The sequence below is a fragment of the Micropterus dolomieu genome, linkage group LG02, assembly GCF_021292245.1.
Source record: "Micropterus dolomieu isolate WLL.071019.BEF.003 ecotype Adirondacks linkage group LG02, ASM2129224v1, whole genome shotgun sequence".
NCBI classification, from domain to species: Eukaryota; Metazoa; Chordata; class Actinopteri; order Centrarchiformes; family Centrarchidae; genus Micropterus; species Micropterus dolomieu.
Window position 1 is genome coordinate 14,434,264 of NC_060151.1, and position 20,879 is coordinate 14,455,142.

Here is a 20,879-nt window from a genome sequence, read left to right on the forward strand (position 1 = left end):
GTGATGTTGGATGCTGGTTGTTTGGGTGTTGACAGGTGTCTTTTATACAGGTAACGAGGTGAGGCAGGTGTATTTGATGTAGATAATTGGTTGGGATTGGGGCTGTGTCTTAAAGAAAGACTAACTGGCTTGTAGGAGCCAGAATACTTGCTGTTTGGTAGGGGGTCAAATACTTGTTTTTCCTCATCAGATGGTTATCAATTTTAATAAATTCATATGATGTGATTTTCTGGAATTTTCTTTGGGATTCTGTCTTTCACTGTTAGAATGTACATATGATTAAAATTGTAGATTGTTGCATTCTTTGTAAGTGGGCAAACCTGCAAAATCAGCAAGGGGTCAAATACTTTTTTCCCCCACTGTACATGATACATCCCTCATGAATCTGTTTAAATGAGGCATATCCACAACTAATTTTGCCATGCCATATTCCTTGTTTTGTATGTGAAAATAATGAGATACCCCTCTGACAAGAGATAGGTAATTACTGTACTAAGACTGCATATCAATTTCAGCACTACTACTAGTAATAGTACTGTATAGTATAATCAGTATGATACTGATTCTAATAATGTTTTTCAACAGAAAGAGGCACCTTCGGTCTCTGAGGATTTGGACAAGTCTGTGTGATAATCAGATGTGTGTGTGTGTGTGTGTGTGTAAATGTCTATGTTGTTATATGTTATTGTACATCTCATATGGTTCTAGCTGGCTATTTTCATTGTCCAACGACTGAAACGAAATGTTTTAAATTAAGCTTCAAACAGTGAGCGCTACTCTAACTGTAATCAGGTTTATTTAGATGTGTATAGTTGCACAATACAATAATTAATGTTGTATTAACACCATTGCCTAATGTCATTATGCTGAATAGATTTGAGATGTAGCTCATATAGTTTGATAATCACACTTCAAGCACAGTCAAGCTTTTAGAAACCTACTTTCTTTGGTCATTTCTACACTATTATCATTATTATAACTTATTATATTAACCTATAACCATTAAATTGCCTTATTACTTTAATGTTGTACACATTAGGGCTAACACAAAAGACAATAATAGTGTAAAATATTTTTAACTCCAGAATATCTTATATAATATTACAAGTCATCACAGTGTTATGAAACACTGAAATTGTCACCATCTCTCCACCCAATTAATTTGCCTGGGTGTGGCAGCTTTCTCAAACATGCTATTGCCCACACTCTCAGTCAGTCACTATCTAAAAAAACAAACTTTCTACAAAGTAAAAACATTCATGTCTCAGTTGTTTCTTTATATTTACATTTGTATTGTATTTACATGAGAGCTGAGACGTTTTGAGGTGTGTCAAACTTTACAAGACAAATTCAAGGGATGAGCAAAGCCAGGCATATTCCCTCTCATTTACATTGTATGCATTTAAATTGTATCACACAGTGATTTAGTATTACTTGCGGTATCACAAAAGCATATTCAATTTATATTTATCAGACTGGTAGCATGAAAAAATCACCAAGGAGTGCAATGATAAAGTTTACTTCTTTGTATATCAAAGAGGTTGCTAGAAGGGTGCACTTTTACAGTGTTAGTATGTGTACAATGTGTGTAATAAAGTGTTTTTGTTTAGTACAGTCTCAGCTTTCTTTAAGATGCATTGAATGGTATTGTAACTAAGTGTACGAGGTTCACCAAACTGTGTAAACTTACTAAGGAAACAATAAATGGCAAGATAAGTCCAAACTTCTGAATGTCAACATTGTTATTTACTATTTAGAACATTTTGCTGTAACACACTGCTTTTGATATGTCGTAACCTGGATTGGGCAAGATACTCAGAAATTACTCAAAAAAACAGCCAGCCAAACTCAAAACACTGCATCCTTTCAAACCAGATACTGTACAGCAGGACTATTCAATTACAAATTCAGTTGGGCCAGATTTTAAAACCAGGAAAAAGAGATGGGCCAGACAATTTCTCACGAGTTGGAAAGGGTATGATTAGGATTTTATTAACACACTTGTATTGATACTTCTTATTGGTCAGTTCTTTTTCAATACATGAGAGAAATGTAATGATATAACTACACAAATACTTTTTTGTGGAATCTTTCATGAAATAAAAACCTGAAATTGAAAACTTTCCTTTGTATATATAATTTAAAATTACAAACATTATTATAAATACCAGCTCACAGGGAATAGCTACTCACACACCACCTCTCACCCTCTCTTTGTCTCTTTTTTCTCATGATGGGCCATGATGGGCTCCCACATAACTCCAACCCTGCTCACCCATCCTCTTTGCTCTTGAAAATTGAAGGCTTGTGCGTAACTTTGTTGCCGTTTATTTTCAGTTTAATTCAAATGTGAGAGTGCATTGTTGCGCATTCACGTCAAAGATGGTGCTTTCTGGTAACACAGTAACGCAGCGTTACTTGGATTAGTAACTCTAATATTATAACTGTTTTGGAAATAGTAATCCCTTACACTACTAGTTACTGGGAAAAGTAATAATAATATGCGTTACGTAAAACTAATAATAGTACATAACTGAGTAACACGTTACTGCCTAACACTGGTCGCAACAAATATTGTAAAATGGTGAATACTGCTGAAAAGACGAAAGACGATCAGTCAACAAAATAGGTTTTAAAAATTTTAATCACAGCAACTACCTGAGGTCCTTGAGCATACAGTCATGAATGTCCACAAAAATATTAGAGTTGGTCCAGTAGTAATGGAAAGATACACAAATACACACACACTCATACAGGTACAAATATGACCAAATAGGCTACATGATCCCCTCCAGGCTCTGGACTGGCGGGGATGATAAAATCTTCTTAGTGCTCTTTATCATCCTTGGAAGGCACCACTGATGTGCACTCCACTTTTGGCAGAGAGTCACTTTCCCATCTTTTGATTGCAAACATTAATCACTTTACTTTAAAAGTGTTTTGTGGGTTTTTTTTCTACAGGGATACAGCAAATTGTTCAGAATTACTGTGGCAGTACTCCATTTGGCATGTTTGTCTTTGGAATTTATCTTGTTGACATATGAATTTCTATATGTGCTGCTTTTTGCCTGTTCTCTTTAAACCGCTCATGATAGGCTACTGTTTGCACTAGAGGTTTAGACCAGCAAATGCTTTAATGTAATGGCTATACTCTCTTTCAGTGGATAATATATAGCACACAAACTTCACATCAGAAATTAGGGACCGCATAATGCAACGTGTTATTTGCCTTTAAATGTATACATATAAGAAATACTGTACACAGACATCACTGGCTTTAGCTTGTTTTGTCTTCAGTAGTGCAATGCATATGCCTATGTCTACCTCAAGGGTGCAGCATTTAATCATATATAAGGTGGTCATTTTTAAGACATCACCCAGTATAGATAATATTTGCTAAAGAGTGAACCCCAGCATGTCCTTTTGAACTCTACCTGTATGTTCCATTGAAATGCAGTCTGTGTAGGCAATTTTGCTTATAATTTGAGGTCATGCCTTTTTTAGCACACAATCATATTTTGTTTTGTTTTTCCCAGAAAGTATTAAATAATGGGGTTGATGAACAATGATGATAAAGAGGGGAAAAGCTTTGAAGCGGGAGAAAGTCATTTCATCAGGACATTCATGCCAATATTAGAAAAGATCAAGGGAACATTCCCTGCACGCTCTGTATCTGTTCTAATTATTTTTACCATCAATTCCGGGTCAGACTGCTGACAAAGCAGAGGGGTGATCATGGAAAATAGCTAGTGGCTCTAAACCCTAGATGACACTTCTCAGTCTTATCCATTTTTCGAGGATAATGAGGACTGACCAATTACCCAATAGAGCCACAGTAGAGTGACTAAGGGTCGCAGATTACAGAAACTGTTGAAATCCCCAGTGGAAATCTGGGCTAAGAATGGAAATAAATAACGTCCTCTTTTCCTTTAACTGTAACCTCGGTGCTCTTAGGCGACAGGCACTTAACTACACTTAACGACACTTACAAGTCCACTTTTGAATAGCTAACAGTGAAGAAAAGTATCAGAGGGGGTTCTGAAGTGTTTTTGAACAGTGCCAGTCCCTCCTTTGCTACCTCAATGGCTGCTGACATTTTAAGCTCTCTACACAGGAAACCCACTCAGCTTATTGCAATTACTAGGAACGCTCCATAATGTACTACCTGGAAATCTACATCAATGATGCAGAGCTAGCATTTTATTTGTTAGTAAGTCAGCAGTAAAAGGTAAAATTTGGCACATAAGCTGGCTTAGAGGTCTGTGATTGACTGGCATTACTTCACCAGTGTCTTTGATTTTGTAATATTGGGTAGATGGAGCCTATGTAACATCTTTAAGGCTGCATATTAACATAGTTAATACAGTGATTCAGCCTCATGTCTTCTCTCTAAAGAACTACATCAGTCACCTAATATGGCTGAGCTTGAGTTTTATGATTCAAATCCAACACATGGGAGGATTCACACCGACCTTGTTTAATTCGGTTAAAACGAACCCAAGAGCGGGTTGGTGTGAACCCCAGACTTGAACTCTGGTGTGGACCAAATAACTGCTCTCTGCTGTCAAGTGAACTCTGGATGTGTTCCTTTCTGGTGTGAACACCATTCAAAGGAATTACTGTACTATTCAATGCATTATTGTTGTCATTTAGAATATTTCATATTTCATATTTATCATTTATTGCTTTATTAACAAGTAGGTTTTCACTGTTTGCCAATTTGCCAAAAGAGGAAATATAGAGTATACTGCAACAGCCAAGAACAGAAGGTGGGGAGTTTGACTGGGGCGGTACACCTGTCAAATGGAGGAGGAGCTCAGAGAGGACAGAAACCTCCCATGGAGCAGAAAGGCAAACACCAGCTTAATCTTGATTTTCTGTATGGATAGGCCTATATACAATAAATAAGTAATATATAATAAATAAATAAAAAAGTACAATAAATATATGAGAGATACTATATAAAATACTATAAAAACAAGTATGTACAATATATAATAATAATAACAGGCTAATTATTATATGTAATATTTATTCTTAAAAGGTCAGCAACTTTTAGGCTATTGAACATTTTATGTATGTAGCATTAATTAATTAATTCAAGGAGATACATAATGGATTCTGTAAACATAAGCTGCGTTTAATCCTTTGATAGCCTATTTGCATGGGCCAACTTTAATATTTTTTGCATGTTTGGTACGTAACTGGCCCACTGTGTAGGCTATGGCAAATGCAAACAAGTCGTGGTATGATGTGTGCCCGTCTGATGCAGAGATTCTTCATTGAGATGCTTGCATCATTATTCATTATTTATTACCCGCTTTAATTTAAGCGGTGCTCTAAAGTCTGCTCATGTGCGCTCCAGACCAACACCAACATGAACCTGACGGTGCTGCATGATGTATGATATCCAGGTAGAAATTTGCAGGAGTTATCATTTTAACCGTCGACTTTATGACCTGTAGGTTAACCCAACGACATTTCCACCCCTAGGCTTTTGTTTACAATTTGTGGACCGTTTGACCATTTGCCTTTGTGAACTCAAACCGGAACAGTTGGAAAATTGAAACAATGTGTCATCCTCGTATTGGTTCGATTCAGGAACCGGACTTGTGAACCAGCCCTAAAACACAGTCTCTGATGTAGTTTTCAATGACTACCACTAGATGTTACCAAAGAGCAATATTTTACTGATTGTACCTTTTAACTAAGTGGGTTTTATGACAGCTTTGGGTTCTAATATTCCTAAAACTGCTCCTGGTGTGAAATCTGAACAAGACCTGCTGACTATGTATCTCACCTAATATCTATTATCCGCTGCTGGTTTTATGCATTAACTTGCATTGGCATTGATGTAAGCAATCCCACATATAACAGCACTACTGAAATCCAGGAAAATGTATACATTCTGTTGGAACAGAAAGTTTAAGCAGTGCAAGCTTAATTTTTTTCAGAGGCTAAACATTAAAACAGGGCAATATAAGTTTATATACGCTTTGCATTTCACCACCTTTAGCTTCCCTTTTTATGCAAATAATTTAAGTTTATGCCATGAGTTGTATGTTATTAACACAGCAGCACTCTTCCCAGGAGCCAGTGCTTGAACAAATGTTTAATGCATACATATTTATGATGCAATAAGATTGAATCAAACAATGTCAAATTTTGACACACTTTCTGTCGTGATACTATCTGCATATTGCTTTGGATTTTTTATGCTGACAAACCAATTTTGTTATATTAGTATGTAGAATAAACACCTAACTGTCTATGTGGTATGGGTGTGCACATCAATGCACATCAATGTGAGTGAGTTAATTAATAGTGGATGTTTGTCTGTTGTGTTTGAATGAGTAACACTCTTAAAAACCCTATTCACAACCATTTATTCGGAGTGTCTTAACACTGAATCTATCAGCTTTCTCTTATGTCCCTGGAAAACAACTTGATTCAGTTATTGAACAACACAATCAATCACTGCGGAAGTATCAGGTCATTAAATTCTATAATTTGCAAATTCACTTCCCTGCTTCAAATGTCTACATTCTAGACAAGAAATTAAAGTAGTCTCCAATTTTGTATCTCTGTGAACTATACATTTTCCCTTCATATTTCCTGTAGTTCATTTAGGCCGTTTATCTAAAACCCAGTGTAGAGGGATCAAATTACTTAGCATTTCTAACAACCAACAGACCAGTAAATTTGTTATCTGAATCAATAATGTGTGCATCTTTACTGAGCTGGGGCTGTAAAAGGCAATAATGTTAATGGATTTTAAACAGAGTTGCATATGCACAAATATTGCCAAGACAAATGTTTCAGGCAATCGTGCCACCGTGTTTCTGACATGATATTCAAGCCACAGCTGCCTGCGAAAGAAATAATGGACAGCGTGAGGAGTGAAAAACAAGAGAATACAGTGCTCAGGGTTAGCTTCAGAGTCTCTCCCTCGCTCACTCTTTGCTCCTCTTCTCAATACTATACTTGGTTACCATGGAAACACACTTGCAGCGCTTGAGTCGTGAGGCCAGACAGCTGAGATACCTCGTCTGGTAAACAGTCCTGTAATCTCAACTGAATATGTTGGGTGTGCGTGTTTGAGTTTGTCACATTATGTAGATGTCAGCCAAAGGTAATGGGTGCCAGAAAGGTGGCAGGGCCGAGGGTGGAACTGAGACCGCAGCTGTGCAAGCTGTGATGTTTTACTTCACTGACATTTAAGCAACAGATACGGTAAGAGCCTGTTTAATCGACTAGACTGATAACATAAGTAAGCTGACAAATGTGACCAACTGTAGTCATAGCCTAATGTTTTTTTTCAAGCACTTTCAGTCATAAAGGGAGAAAAGATAAGCAGAGAATCAGTAGGCAGTGTTAAACTTCACTCTCCATTTATATTAGAAAAGTTGGACGATTTTCATGGTATACCGTGCCTCCTACACCTTCTTGTCTACATTTTTAGAGAAGTCATTTCAGGCCTATAATTATCATTATCATCGCTGGAACTTAACCAAGATTCTATTTATAAGATGGGTCTAATGATCTTTATTGTCTTTGAAGATAACCTGAAGTAATGTGTATGCACACTGCTGTGTATGCACACTGAGCTACATCATCTGCACAAAAAACTATTACATGCAGACCAGGACAGTCCTTAATGCCAATGAAACTTTCCCAAGAGCAGGTGAGTGCATAAGCCATCTGTCATCCAGCAAACTGTAGGCAAAACACGCATACCTACATTTTAGTGTTTGGTTTATCAAAATAAAGATGCTGAAAAGTGAGAATGGGGCTAAAGCAAACAGATTTTAAAGACACTTAAAAGGCAGAGTGTCCTGTAACTGGCCTCAAAAATAAAGCCATTGAGCAATTTTAGCACTTAAACACCGGGAAAATTGGTAAGTGGAACAAAGTCATGTAATCCTTGACCCACCTAGAAGAAGCCTCTATGGATCAAGGTAATGTCATTGAACAAGACTAACTTTTTTTTTCTGCTACAGTTTACATGTCTGCTCTGTAAGTCACTTGTCCTGTGTTCACCTTAGGGGGAAAAAACTCAGAAAGCCCCTCCGGCCTGAAGATAAATGGCATTTCTGATATTTCCCTAAAGGCCTTCCTTTTAAAAAGTAAAAAGCTATTAACAACACATTTATATATTTTTGACTACAAAAAAGTGGTTTCAGTTGGACTTGTGTACTTGGACAGCTGGATTAAGTGGAAGAAACACATGAACCAAAGAAGTTTCCCAAGAAAAGTAGAAAAAAATCTGCTAAGTGTAGAGAGGAATGCACCCAGCTGGAAAGATTTCTGGAACGGGAAAGCATCTGAAATGAGATTCATTAATGGAGCAGCCAATGTCATAGCCCCCAAACCTTAAGTAGTGGCACGATGACAACCCTACTTGCCTTCACGCTAGTAGTTAGCCTCACAAGAAAGGATCCAAAATTAGTCCCTGGCAGTAACTTGAGACTATAAGAGCAGCTATTAATTGTGTGGCTGTCAGGGAAAGAGTCCCATGCATCAAAGTGGCTTTGTACATGAGAGAGAAGTTAGGAAAGAATTATTTATGGATAGACAGCTGGATGAGGCTATTAAGCAGTGCAAGGGACAGGCCAGAATCTTTGGGTCCCGTCAGACAATCAGCACTAGCTTGAAACCTGACATTCTGTGGTCAGACATATTGATGCTTTGAAAATGAGCCATCTCTTTACCATCATATTGACCCACTAATGACAGGGCCTGTCAATGGCCCATCAGTCTGCCCTTCTGTGTGTCCAACAAGAGACAGAGTATCTGTCTATCACAAATACTGGTTACAGAGCTATGAAGTTTGGTACAGATAGATTCCTACTGATTTTAATGACGCAACTGATGTCTCATCGAGAACCACTGCCAGGGTAAACATTTTACCTCATCACTTAGTAGTAGAGTATGAAGTATCTCAAAAATTAATAACTTGATTTACATACAGTTTGCTGTTGATAGTTATTGTCCACATTCATCATCTGTTTCTGTGTCTTATCCAATTCAGTCCTAAAAGTGTCTGTTTTCTCCCAGCTCAACTCTTGTACACAGCTCAGCTAACTTGAGGCCGTTGTATCAGATGTGCAAAAGTAAAGAACAAACAAAAACTTCTTAGCCAGGCTTAATGGAGGGTGAGTCCGGAAACACTGTCCCTTGCTCTGGATTTTGCCTTCTGTTCTTTTTTTCTCTTCCAATCTACTTATTTTCCTCAATTGCATTCAGCCAATAAATGCAATCTCAGGGAAATAGCTTATCAGAACTGACCAAATGCAGTCTAGATGGGATATTAGAGCAGGACTTTCCCTTCTTTTGAAGGCAGGCTATGACTATGAGCTGAGTAGATGTTGAAGAAAATGCATGGTTGAATTGGTACCCTTCCAGATGCCATGAAATAATGATGTGGTTCAACCGTAAGAAATCACTTTTGAGGCAAGAAGTTATTGTCCATTATTTGTATAGTGGCAGTTGGAGTTGTACTGTGTGGAAGCATACACATGAAATAGCTCATCACACATCACTACATATCCTCCTAGTAGCAGCATAACATATTTGTTAAGCATCATGCCAAGACAAATCATTATGCTATTGCTTAACACTAGAGGCATTGATAATGAGAAAATATTATTGAGAATCTCAACACCGCATCAGTCTCTGCAGCTAATGGTCCTCCAAAAAAGACAGAGATGGAGAGTGAGCGAGTTAATGAACTGAAGTATACACGTGTGTTTGCATGTGTCTGTGTGCACTTGCTTTTGTGAGTGGGAAAGACAAGGAGAACAAAAAAAAGAAAAACGGCAAGTGAGAAGTGAGGAGGGGAAGAGTGTTAATTGAGTATGATCACACCTCCAACATATTCCTTCATGTGAAACAGGCAAAATCAACTTCCCTGCCGCCCACACTCTTGTGCAGAACACCATCAGGGCCTTCTGATCCCATTGCTCCGAATTTGCACCTCTTTTATTTTTTCAACAGATTGATTCACAAACTGCTGTGGACTTATTCACCTCATCCCATCCACCACTCCACCTTTCATTCTTCCTAAGGCTTCACATGTTTATAAATATATTACTCAATAAAGTAATGAGCTGAAAAAAGAATGGGCCTGTGATCACCTTAATGCAGACAGACCCAGAGGCCAGTTTAAATGTACTGGGAGCTTGGGGTAATACCTGTTTCTTTGTGCATCTTTCATTGCTCCAAATCACTGCAATGTGCTTACAACATGTGATGCTTTTAGCATGGGTGTTTTTTAGTTAATAATTCACCGCGCTGTTTGCGAATGTGACTGAATCTGTCTAAATAGAATTATTCATATCATGAAGCAAAATCCTGCTTCCTTCCTCTCGTCCTCTTCTCCCATCCACCTCTTTTCACTTTTTACAGCAGCTTCTCTAAATTTCTTACTGTAATTACCAATGAAGAATTAGAAAGACTAATCGGGTTGTTTGTGGTTTCACAAGTTTGACTGTCTGAAATGTCTGTTGAATGTTGGTCTTTTAATGGTGAAAGGAATATGGGATGGTGCAGTATATATGTGAGTCTACCTCACACCAGCGATAAATGTCTGTCTTTGTCGTTCTCCAATGTACTGCATGCCCATGTATGCTCCCTAATAATTCATTCACATAATATTTCATTCTTTCAGTACCATTCGCTCTTTTAGCTCACAAAGTGTGTCTGCAGGTATTCACTTCAGTGAAAAACATGCCAGCTGTAGAGGCAGATGCCCACTGCAGTTCAACTACTCTACGCAGAGGTCTGTGCATCCTCCACCTCTCTCTCTCTCTCTCTCTCCCTCTTTCTCTCTCTCTCTCTCTCTCAGCCTGCCTCTCCCGCCGTGTTGCTGAGCTTGCGACGTTAGCAGTGGATGAAAAATAAAATCTCTCTCTTTGCTTCAGCCAACGGACGCCTACTTTGGAAGGAAAATAAGTGAAGGTACTGTACAAAAAAAATTCACGTTTCTGTCTTACGATTTCAATATCATTTTTAAAAAAGTGTATGTTGCCTTGGTTTGATAAATTATATGCGATGGATGCAAGCGACGGCAGAGCGAGCATGCACCTGCTCTACAGACTCTCAACGCTGTGCTGGGTTGAGTCCTCTTGGTGCAACAGAAGCTCATGTGGTTTAATTTACGAGGGCATGAGACCATGTTTTTCTGTTTGGGATTTGAGCAGACTTGTGATATTGAATAATAATATGTGCGTGTATGGAAAAATATTTCTTCCGTTTTGCTACAGTTGTTGCTGTATAGGCACAACGCACTGTTTCTGTTTGGGTTCTATGTGGCCATAGATTTAAAGTGTCACACGAAGGCAGGTTGGTATTTATACCGAGTTCTGCGGGGATAGGGTGGACGGGCACAGTATACGCGCCATGGACAGATGTGCGAGAAAGGATTTAGTATCGCGGGAGGAATCACGCAGGGGATAAAACTGGCGATGCGTGCATGCGTATGTGCGTGCGTGTGAATGTGTGTGTGTTATAGCTTGTGTTTTTAAGGGTGAATGCCCCAGCAGTCTTGACTACACTTTACCTGCAATGAGGGTTTCGGTGTCCGCTGCCTTTAGCTCTTCTGTGCTCGTGCGTGCGTGTGAGTCGGTGAGTGAGAGAAAGAGAGAGAGAGAGAGAGAGAGAGAGAGAGAGATTTCCTGCCAGCAGCAGCAACAGTGTCCGACTAGTGACCGATGGACCACACATATTCGTTCGCCCACACATTTTAGTCTGCCAGGCACGAGCAACTGTGAGCAACATTTTAAAATCATCATCAAAATACCACTACGTTGGATAAATTAACCGCTAGTGTCTGTACACAGTTAAAGGCGCATGTGTCTTCCAACTGTATTGGAGTCCAAAGCGGCAGAGCGCGGTGGACAGGATGCAGATCTTCAGCGCCATGGACAACGCATTGTGCTGACCAAGCGCGAAACGGGCTTTGCTGGGCTGTAAGAGCCACATGTTGGGGATATTGAATGGTTCTAAGATGTAATAAGGGTGTGCTTGAACATGATCTACATGCCTAATCTAAATATAGGCACGGTTATCTTGTTCACTTATGTGATTATGTGATTAGAGATAGAGGAATCAGGAATTGAGTTCTGAATGGGAGTGTTTGACTGGATTTAAGAAAGTTGGTAAATGGCATTTTTCTTGTGTCTGTCACTCATTTCACTCTTAAAAGTTAAAATTCACTGTGGAGTGTTTGCAAACCAGCACAAAAAAACTGCTACTTATGGCTAAAATATACATGAGATTAAATATGTCTACAATTTATTCCAAATCAATATGAATAAAGTACATGAGAAAGTTGAAATAAGTGCCACAGGGCGGCCCTGACAGTGTCGGGGCCATTAGGCAAGACTTGAAATTTTCCTGAAATGCAAGAACGTTTTTTTATATTAAATGGTGGAGTGGACAAATAAAGAGGAGGATCAGGGGGTCCTCCCCCAGAAAATGTTAAGCATTAAAGACTTAATTTCCTGCATTCTGGTGAAAATTTCTGCAACAATGTATGTTTTATCTTTATCTATATTAAGGGAAACACAATATTTAGGCGGTAGGTGACAATTCAAATTATAAAAAAATAACAGAATGTAACACAGTTAGGCTCTCAGGCATTCTGTAGCTATTGCTTTAAATAGGCCTACGTTTTCACCTGTAGATCAACTTTTCTAATTTAATGAAAGCATTGCTGAGTCAGTAGGCATAGTCTTCCCTCCTGTTGTGAGTCTTTGTTTGGGAAAATAACCTCTTTAAATACTGTGACCTTTTCATCTCAATGAGAAATTAATTCCTTTTTATTCAGTGAGAAACTCCTGTATTTTAATAGCTCTTGTGTTTCAGCAGGTTTTCTGCTCATGTTCAAAACTTTCTGCACATTCAGAATCTCTCCCACATAGGCTATCTGTGTTCTCTGACATGTCCAGAAAAAACAGCAATATTACGAGACTAATGTCATTATTTAATGAGAATTCATAATATTTTTAATTCTACCTGGCCTGTACTCTGCTCTGCATTACATTATTGATCCGCTGGTAGGCAATTTAGCCTGATCCCCTTTGGACCGTTTGACAGAAACAGTTTGGGACTGTATGCTGCATGTGAAACCCGAAACCAACCGAAAACACTACTGATCAGGCAGAAATCTCCCCACAAATCCACAGACACGTTAACTTCAGCAGCTCCGATAAAGTGCAGCTCACAGCCCAAAACAGAGCAAGGCAGCGCTTCAGTTTTAAGATGTTTATAATTATGCAATACTCTACCAGTTACTGTCTGGACTCACAACACAAGGTGCACATGACTAAAATTTCTGGTGTTTCATCAGCTGGGCTGAGTTGATCCGCGCTGAGTCGAAAACGGGCGCCGCCTGATATTTAGCGCCCTAGGCGACCACCTATGTCGCCGATGCCACGGGACGGCCCTGAGGTGCCATTACATTTGTTTTTATAGCTTCTGAACAGATTCATGTGAATCCAATACAGATGTCAGGAAACCTGCTACGATCATAAACTTAAGACGTGAATTGCAATAATACAGCACTGTTTTTAAGTCAGTGGCTGATCAATAGTTTAATTGCTCCATCCTGGTTTCTGCTCTAAATGATAGAAGGGTATATCGGTTTGTTAAGTACCAGTAGGTGGATTCCTTTACAGTGTAGTAAATTTGCTTTCATTACAGTCAATAAGGAAAACCTCTCCTAGTGCCTTTACAATTCATGCCTAAGCCTAACCCCATCAATCACTGGCCACACCCACTTGAATTAAGGAGATATCCATAAAGAGTACATGTCAAGCTACTATGCCTCTCACTATTTCCTATTTTTACTACACCCCTTCGGTTTCCACACATTGCACACACCGCTGCATTCATTTGTCCCATTCTGTTTATGTCCCTGAATCCATTTCCTCCTGATGTCAATGATTCCTGATGCTCTTGGAGAAATGATGAGCAGTCTCCAATCAATTGCAATCACAGATCAATGGTGTACCAGGAAAACGGGGAAAGGAGATCAGTAGGGGAGGCAGATCTGGGATAACTGAATAATGACCATCCACCTAACTAACCCACTGCCTTGTTGCTATGTAATCTTTACTTCATCAGAATACTATTGAACTACGATACCCATAATTCAGGGAATCCATGCTGCTGTCTGTTGGGATTGCTCACAAGAGAGAATGGATGTTATACTGAAAGAAACCTGAAGGGCAATTTTCTTCCTGTTTACTTCTCTTGTGTGAAATCCAAGACATGCAAACTGATAGCGAGGAGTTCACTTGGTGAATACAGTAAAAAAAATGTAAATGCTCTGTATTTGTATAGCGCCTTTCTAGTATTTTCGAAGCGCTTTTACACTACATCTGCATTCTCCATTCACACACACGAGCCTAAGTGCTCAAACAGAAACTAACATTCACACACATTCATACACTGGCGGAACAGCCACCAGAGGCAATTCAGGGTACAGTATCTTGCCCAAGCATACTTTGACATGCAGCCTGGAGGAGACGGGGATTGAACCGCCAACATTCCGATTAACGGGAGCGGCAACGGCAACCCGCTCTATCTCAGTAAAAACAACAACAACAACAACAACCACAACAACAACAACAACAACAACAGGGTGGTGATGGAGCAGTGGATAAGGCGCATGGCTTTGGTGTGGGTTCATCTCCCCACTGTGACCCACCAATGTTTTGTATTTGAGTAAACTGCAGAAAAAACAGGGATGTTAAACCCACATATATATGTATATATATTGTATATATACTGTATATATATATATATACATACATATATATATATATATGTATATATATTGTATATATACTGTATATATATATACATACATATATATATATGTATATATATTGTATATATACTGTATATATATATACATACATATTATATATTATGTAGTTGACTAGTTGACTGATTCTGTCATTGATTATCAGTCTTACTATGTCACTAAACCATATGCTATCTCACTATCAACAACGGGCTTTGTTGAGCTGTTGCCATTAGCAACTCCATGCTGTAGATATACAATGCAATCTTAAAGAAACAATCTGTGAGCCAAATTTGAACAGAAGTGTAGCCCCACAACCAAAATTCAAAGTTATCTAATACATAGACAACAAGTTATCAGTACCACTAAAAGGTGTGTTTACACCAGTGATGTTAGAAAAAATTTGGGAAAATGGGACTACAATTTCAATCCTTTTTTTTCTATTCAACCTTTTTTTTTATTAATTATGCAAATTCATATGCTATTCACAATGTTTATAAAAATGCCGATTGGCCCTTAACTTCATAATTGGGCATTTAACTAACCTTATGTATTAATCATCGTCTTCTCTTTTTAATGGAGGTTTACCAAAGTCTACTATACTGTGATCAGAAAAACACAAGCTGTATTAATTTTGTATACAAAAAAAAAAAGGTGCACATTTCTGATCCTAAGTCTGTATTTCAGGGAATCATAACTTTCTGCTCTCTGGCCCACACTTGGCAATCTGAGATCTTTAGCTTTCCCTACCAGCTCCACCTCCCCTGGCCGCCCTTTCCCAGCCACACCCTACAAATCGATTTTCGTATCCATCAGGAAGGATTATGCAAAGATCCCGAGAGGGATAACCCTTGGGAGACATTCACACTTGCACACTCCTCCACATCACATTCTTGGCCATCGCACACTATGCTCTCTTTGAGCCTACCAGCTGTTACAGTGCTCTGTGCAATCAATACCACAGTCATGTTTCACAACAACTGTCACTCCTTCACTGCCAGGAACCTGTGGGAGGTCCCTTCGTGCAAGCGACTGAGAGACATGGTAGACAGTGATTCGCTGATGAGGTTTCAGAAATGCAACAGGAACAGCAGGTTTGAGTAATTTGGATGCAGTTTCATTAGCTGTACTTTTGTGGGGTGTGAAAGGAGTGCAGATGGTGTGGACAGAGAGGCTGGGAAACGGGAGAAATCAGGGAAGGAATAAAGAGGCAGAAGCATGAAACAGATAAAGACAGGAAACAACAATGGTATAGTATACAGGAGAGAGGAAAGGCAAAGAATAGACAGTGAGTATGTTGAACCACAAATCTCCAACACCACCTTAACCCCTCTAAATGGCAGGTAGTCTGGTAGGTAGGCAGGGTCATGTCTTATGCCTGTCAACTCAACTGTAATATAAATAGAGAGAAAGGTAAAAATCTGAAGAAACCAGTGTAACCCAGTGTTTTCAGCCGATGTTGATTGTAATGCAATGCTACAGAGTGGCACAGATTCAACATGTGCTACGGCAATTCAGCTTGAATTTAACTTTACAAACAACAGTTCATTAATTTCAGTTGAATCAGCTGGTTTCATACGCATATTCTTTTTCATTACCTTCATTGCCACATGTAGATCCATGGAAAGTATTGTAGGCAGTAATCAACGTGTGGGTTGATAACGACCTTTAGGAAATGATTGGAATGCAAATACCAATGTTCAGTGAACGCACAGCAGTGTTTATGTAGAGGCCAATCATCCGATTATATTGTCTTCCTTCTCTCACGTTAATAGATTCACAGCGCTTTATGACTATGATAGGAGTAACAAAATGGTGCAATGTGACCTGACATTGACAAAATGTTTTTTACAGGGAAAATCTGTTTAGCAGAAAGAGGAGCATGCAACACTGTGTGTCTGTTTGAGGGAAGGTATTCCTTCTTGTGGCTACATACGGAAGCGGCAAGTATGTAATTGGTCAGATGTGTGTATGGACATCCACGTCTCCCTTCAGTACAGAAACATGGTGCTGACTGACATCTGCAAAATATCTGCAGTATACAGTACGTGTATCTCAGTTACAAGAAACAAACCCACACATTTTCACACACACACACACACACACTCTTGACTGGCACAAACACATGAAGCCTATGTACTGTACATACTGCACACAACTACATGCTGCATGTGCTATATTGCCATTAGATGTTTAAAGCCCACTACCTAGTGTTGCATCGTTCAAAGAACGTTTAGTTCATTTGACCTAATCGTGTATATGACTCAGGAGGAACGGGTTGTCTCAGTGAGTAATTCGTTCATTTTCACGCATGTGTGAAGGATCTTGGACTCTTGTGTTCACTCGTCACACGGCAGCTGCATGGGCTCCGTCAGCACAGGAAACAGTATTGATTAGTTCACGACTCTCAACTGTGGGTCTCTGGGTTTGAGTTGTTCATTTGTCACGTGACAGCTCAGCTACAAGCTGTGGTAAGCAGGCAGCACAGGAAACAGAATTAATTAGTTCTCGACTCTCAACTGCGGGTCTCTTGGTTTGAGTCGTTAATTTGTCACGTGACATCTCGGCTAATGTGGAGCAGACATGAACTATTTGTTCACCACTCACATGGGTCCTCCTCAGTCTTCCTTTCATTCAGCAGGCTGAGTTACTGCCAGCGCCGGAGAATGAGAGGCAAATCGGTTGTCAGGGAATAGTCACTGGAACTGACATTATATATCTATTTTGTTAATTATGTTACATTTAATAAAGCATAACGTTTTTACTGCGCAGTGATGTTGTGCTATAGTTTTAACACAGCCGTACCGTAACTTTAGTCCTGCTAGTGTTTACAGCTAACAGCTGATGAGAGTTATTCTGGGTCCAGAGCCCTGACAGGGTTTTACTGGGAGCCGAATTACCTCCGAGGTCGTCTACTCTCCAAAATAAACTGACCCAGACATTGAAACATTAAAACACAGCCACATAGTTAATAGGGCTAACGTTAACAATGTTAACAGTAACGTTAACAATGTTCCGGGTCCGCCAGAGAACGCAATGTAACTTTTCCTTTTTATTTACCAACAGAGATGAACTTGTGCATAATACTCAATTAAAGCAAGTCAAGCAACAACCACCCTACTTCAAATGAACAAAATGAATGAAATGACACAAAAAAAGATTAGTTCATTTTAATGAACAAGATTTGATGACTTAAGTCTGTCAAAAGAGTGACTTTTCCCATCACTACCACTTTCCCCTGTAAAATACTCCAGTGTTTCATTAAAGGTACAATGTGTAAATATTTAGACTACTTTCCACCTGTCGAATTCATTCTCCAAAAATAAGAGGGCAGCATGTCACATATCAGGTCATGACTGCTGCTAACTGCCGCTAGCTAGTTAGTTGTGCAGCTAACTTATTGGCCCTTTAAACTGAGACACTGTTTAACTAAACAACGGGGCTTAGCAGCCTCCCACTGAACACAACCAAACTGGGACCAGCCTCCAGGGAATACAGTTCCGAGGTAATGTACAGCAGCTCCAACCAGGACTCTGACAGGGAGGGTTCAGGAGGGAAAATCAGGTAGAGTGTGAGAAAATCAAGTGGAAGGTTAGACATCAGAGAGGCAGCGACAGCGAGTAGAGCCACATCTAACTCTGTGAATTGAGGGTTTAGCTATTTCGACCAGTGATTGTTGGAACAGAGGAAAGACTAACCACATTGTTCGATGAAAGAGAGAAACTTGAATTCAGAAGGTGTATGGTTGTATGTTTCTGTTTAATCAGGAAAATAGGTGTACGAATATTTCCTTTCTTGACATTTTGAGAGTTTATTTTGTTAATTTATTAGACTCAAAAAGCTAAGAGAGCTTGTGTCACGTAGTGAACTCGCTAACACTAGGAGTGGGGGGCTGAGCTATACTATTAGTCTATCACCTCTTGAGGCACGAGTAGTATTACAACACAGCATGGGCTGGGGCTAGCTCGAAAGCATGCCACCTTCAGTAGATATCTCAACACAACGTCAAGGCTGGTACTTCTTCATATCTGTTGATAATGTTAGTTCATTTTAAGTTTAAGTTTTAAACTAATATTCTGGCCATTTCTTACAAACTGTATCTTTTAAAATGCAGAAAACACAGTAACACTATATGATAGAATCACATACTTGATGCGTTATTTTTGTCATTCGTTATCGCATACGTTATTTTTATTTTTCATCGTCATTGAACATGATGCTTTTAGGGAATGTATGGGTAAAAGGATTGACCTATAAAATCGGGCACATTTACATTTACTTTTATCCAAAGCAATGTACATTTGAGGAACAACATACAAGCATCAATACAGCAAGAGATCTACAAGTGACTAATAAACACTAGGAAGAGCTAACAGCACGTATGACATCAATGGGGTAAATACCTAGGGTAAGAAGTAGGAGTTAACAAAATAGTGCAATCAATACAAGAGAATTGTTGAAGAAGAAGAACACACGAAGTGCCAAATACCATACTTTATAAATACATTACATCTGCCCCAAGTTTAGTATGTGGCCAAACTAAACAAAATGTAACTACCACAGCAACAGGGAGGCTCACAGGTAAACAGAGCACTTACCTCATAAGATGACAACCCCGTCCCAGCATGCAACACGGCGTGAAGTACCTTCACATTCCTTATACTGGATTAATTATTAAAACCTTTAACGCTATGTTTTTCATCATCATTAAATCAAATGGCAATAATGTCCCTGATATGTAAAGTCCAGGTGGGAAAAATTACAATTCCTTAATAATGTCATAGTTTTTCTTCTAAACAAGCTAATGCTAAATACGCCCTACAATATAGACTGGACATTTGGCTGTGATCGTATAGCACTGTCAAGTGGTTCTATGACACTACAAAGGCCGAAAAAATTATTCAACTAGTCTGATTTTGAATGAAGCCAAGCGTTTGGACACATTTCAGATTTAATAATCTGCAGAGGAAGAAAGAGCTTGACATGACTCATACAATATGCAGCTGTTACTGTTAGGGGTGCTATTTTCAGGCTTTTACTGCAGTGCCTTATACACTAATACAGAATTGATTTACTTGTGTCTTCAGTGCACTGTAATATGCAATTGTTTAACCAATACGTGTTAATCAAAATCACATTTGACTGGAAAATATACAAATAAAGCAGAGATAAATGTGTGGGGTATGCATTTTTTTTGTTGTTGAACAAGTTAAAGTAACTGCAATCATTTACGCAATCCATTCCTGAATCGTACAATTTTGGCATGCAAAAATGAAATCAGGTAAAAGTGACTATGATTATTTAATTTAGAACTGAATCGTAAACACAATAATTAATAAAAACATTAATGGCATCTTTAAACCATCTGAACACCATCTTGACAGAAACTTAACTTGACAAAAAAAAATAATATTGGGTTTTTAAGGATTGTCCCACTGGTGGCTCAGTGGAGCTGACGAAGCTTTTACTGAAACCTGCATGTGTGGATGTGTGTACATTATGAGCCATACGCACATACTACTTTTTCTGTGTATGAGGGTGTGTTTAGTCAGTGTTTTGTGTGTGTGTGTGTGTGTGTGTTGACTGTATGTGTGTTAAGTAAGGACACCATCTGCCATCATCTTTGCTTTGTGCCAACCCCCCACCCTTATTAACCCACACCCATGCTCACATACACAAATTCCTTCAGTTTTTGAGTTAGATGAAGAAAGAAAATATGGATATGTGAGGGAGGGAGAGAGAACGATACAGAGAGAGAGAGACAGAAAATGATGGAAGGAAAGTGGGCGTAATTGTTAAAGGGTTATGAATAAAAAGCAAACATTGAGCAAGTTATGGTATTTCTACTTAAATTTCAGCCTCTGGCATGCTACATTCACATTAGACGAGTGCTTACATGTTTCCCTGTACATCACACACATACACAAATATAGAAATACAATTACGCACACATACTTGCACACACGTACAAAGTGGATTTTGAAATAATGCCTTGTTTTTTTTTTTCTGAACTGCCCTAGATTCATTTGGCATCTGTGCTGCACACTCAACCCTCTCTCTCTCTCTC

General features: G+C 38.9%; 1 protein-coding gene across 1 annotated transcript in view; it reads left to right on the forward strand.

Moving 5' to 3' along the window:
• Window positions 1-1,531, forward strand: part of LOC123987054 (adhesion G protein-coupled receptor E1-like) — a 16,558-nt gene extending 15,027 nt beyond the window's left edge. Inside the window, exon 21 of the mRNA XM_046075627.1 lies at window positions 586-1,531. Coding sequence (XP_045931583.1) covers window positions 586-630 — 45 coding nt within the window. The 3' untranslated portion in view covers window positions 631-1,531. The remainder of the gene's footprint in view (window positions 1-585) is intronic.
• The last annotated feature ends 19,348 nt before the right edge of the window (window positions 1,532-20,879 follow it).